At 52.2% G+C, this 2,500-nt stretch overlaps 1 protein-coding gene across 1 annotated transcript in view; it reads left to right on the plus strand.

Annotated features, from left to right (window-relative positions):
• C1QC (complement C1q C chain) overlaps positions 1–1,923 on the plus strand; it is a 4,069-nt gene extending 2,146 nt beyond the window's left edge. The window contains exon 3 of the mRNA XM_087701991.1: positions 1,192–1,923. Within this exon, the coding sequence (XP_087558117.1) occupies positions 1,192–1,748 (557 nt within the window). The 3' untranslated portion in view covers positions 1,749–1,923. The remainder of the gene's footprint in view (positions 1–1,191) is intronic.
• Positions 1,924–2,500: the final 577 nt, after the last annotated feature.

The following is a 2,500-nucleotide window of genomic DNA, read 5'->3' on the forward strand; positions in this document are numbered from 1 at the left end:
ACCTCCAAGGTCCCTTCCAGCTCTATTCTCATGGATGGATGGATAGATGGATTTATTCCTTCATTGGTTGAAATGCTCTAGGGCTTCCTGCTTGAGCAGAGGGCTGGATTAGAAGACCTTCAAGGTTCCTTCCAGCTCTATTCTGATTGATAGATAGATAGATTGATTGATTGAAATGGTTTAGGGTCTCCTGCTTGAGCAGAGGATTGGACTAGAAGACCTCCAAGATCCCTTTCAGCTCTATTCTGATTGATTGATGGATTGAAATGGTCTAGGATCTCCTGCTTAAGCAGGGGGTTGGAGTAGAAGACCTCCGAGGTCCCTTCCATCTCTATTCTGATTGATTGAAATGGTCTAGGGTCTCCTGCTTGAGCAGGGGGTTGGATTAGAAGACCTCCAAGGTCCCTTCCATCTCTATTCTGATTGATTGAAATGGTCTAGGGTCTCCTGCTTGAGCAGGGGGCTGGACTAGAAGACCTCCAAGGTCCCTTCCAGCTCTATTCTGATGGATTGATTGAAATGGTCTAGGGTCTCCTGCTTGAGCAGGGGGCTGGACTAGAAGACCTCCAAGGTCCCTTCCATCTCTATTCTGATTGATTGATTGATATGGTCTAGGGTCTCCTGCTTGAGCAGGGGGTTGGATTAGAAGACCTCCAGGGTCCCTTCCATCTCTATTCTGATTGATTGATTGATATGGTCTAGGGTCTCCTGCTTGAGCAGGGGGCTGGACTAGAAGACCTCCAAGGTCCCTTCCATCTCTATTCTGATTGATTGATTGATATGGTCTAGGGTCTCCTGCTTGAGCAGGGGGCTGGACTAGAAGACCTCCAAGGTCCCTTCCATCTCTATTCTGATTGATTGAAATGGTCTAGGGTCTCCTGCTTGAGTAGGGGGTTGGATTAGAAGACCTCCAGGGTCCCTTCCAGCTCTATTCTGATTGATTGAAATGGTCTAGGGTCTCCTGCTTGAGCAGGGGGCTGGACTAGAAGACCTCCAAGGTCCCTTCCAGCTCTATTCTGATTGATTGATTGAAATGGCCTAGGGTCTCCTGCCTTAGCAGGGGGTTGGGCTAGAGGACCTCCCAGCTCCCTTATTCCCTTAAAGGAATGATTGTACTTCGAAAGCTACCTTTGTGCCTCCCTTGGTGACCTTCCCCTCCTGCTTCTAACTCACCTCCTCTCCGTCCTCCAGGTCCTCCTGCCGCCTTCGGGAGCCACGGACCCAAAGGAGAGGCGGGTGACCCAGGGCTCCCTGGGCTGCCCGGGAAAAGCGGACCCCGGGGAGCTCCCGGGAGCCCAGGCGACGTCGGTCCCAAAGGGGATCGCGGGGAGCCCGGAGACCCCGGCGGCCACAAGCTCATGTACCAATCGGCCTTCACCGTCAAGCGCCAGACCCACGAGCACCCGGTGAAGAACGCCCCCGTGGTCTTCCACGGCAACGTGACCAACACCTACCACGATTACGACACCTCCACGGGGAAGTTCACCTGCCGCATTCCGGGCGTCTACTACTTCGTCTTCCACACCTCGCTCACCTCCAACCTCTGCGTCAATCTCTACCGTAACCGGGAGCGGGTGGCCAGCTTCTGCGACCACCTCTCCAACCCCAAGCAGGTCAGCTCCGGGGGCGTCCTGCTCCAGCTGGAAGCCGGGCACCAGGTGTGGCTGGCGGTCAACGATTACAACGGGATGGTTGGCATGGAGGGAGCCGACAGCGTCTTCTCCGGCTTCTTGCTCTTCCCGGATTAACCCCCCCCCCCCGCCGAAGAGCCCCGTTGAGTCCTTTGCGCTCGCCCGCGGTTCGCCTCCTCCTGCATCTCCCACTCGCTTTCCCCTCCGTCAAGGTCTCCCCTGCCTCCGCGCTGATTAAGAATACAAATAATAAAAGAGTTTGTGATGGCGCTGAAAAAAAACACACCACAAATCTATTGTTGTTTTGGTTTCTTGGTTCACCGGTGTTTATATCCGGATGCGTCTCAACCGTGCCAAGTTTTAAGAGGGGCGGACTTCAACTCCCAGAATTCCCATGCTATACCGGCTGGGGGATTCTGGGAGTTGAAGTCCACCCATCTTAAAAGGTTGCCAAACGAATGGCTGAGGGATTCTGGGAGTTGAAGTCCACCTATCTTAAAAAGTTGCTAAAAGGATGGCTGAGGGATTCTGGGAGTTGAAGTCCACCCATCTGGCCAAGAGAATGACTAGGGAATTCTGGGAGTTGAAGTCCATCTATCTTACAAAGTTGCTAAAAGAATGGCTGAGGGATTCTGGGAGTTGAAGTCCATCTATCTCCATCTGGCCATTTATCTTAAAAGGTTGATAAAAGAATGGCTGAGGGATTCTGGGAGTTGAAGTCCCCCCACCTTAAAAGGTGGCCAAGAGAATGACTAGGGAATTCTGGGAGTTGAAGTCCATCTATCTTACAAAGTTGCTAAAAGAATGGCTGAGGGATTCTGGGAGTTGAAGTCCATCTATCTCCATCTGGCCATTTATCTTAAAAGGTT

Source organism: Thamnophis sirtalis, unplaced genomic scaffold, assembly GCF_051295495.1.
Source record: "Thamnophis sirtalis isolate CommonGarterSnake01/CBP01778 unplaced genomic scaffold, rThaSir2_p1.2 scaffold_15, whole genome shotgun sequence".
NCBI classification, from domain to species: Eukaryota; Metazoa; Chordata; class Lepidosauria; order Squamata; family Natricidae; genus Thamnophis; species Thamnophis sirtalis.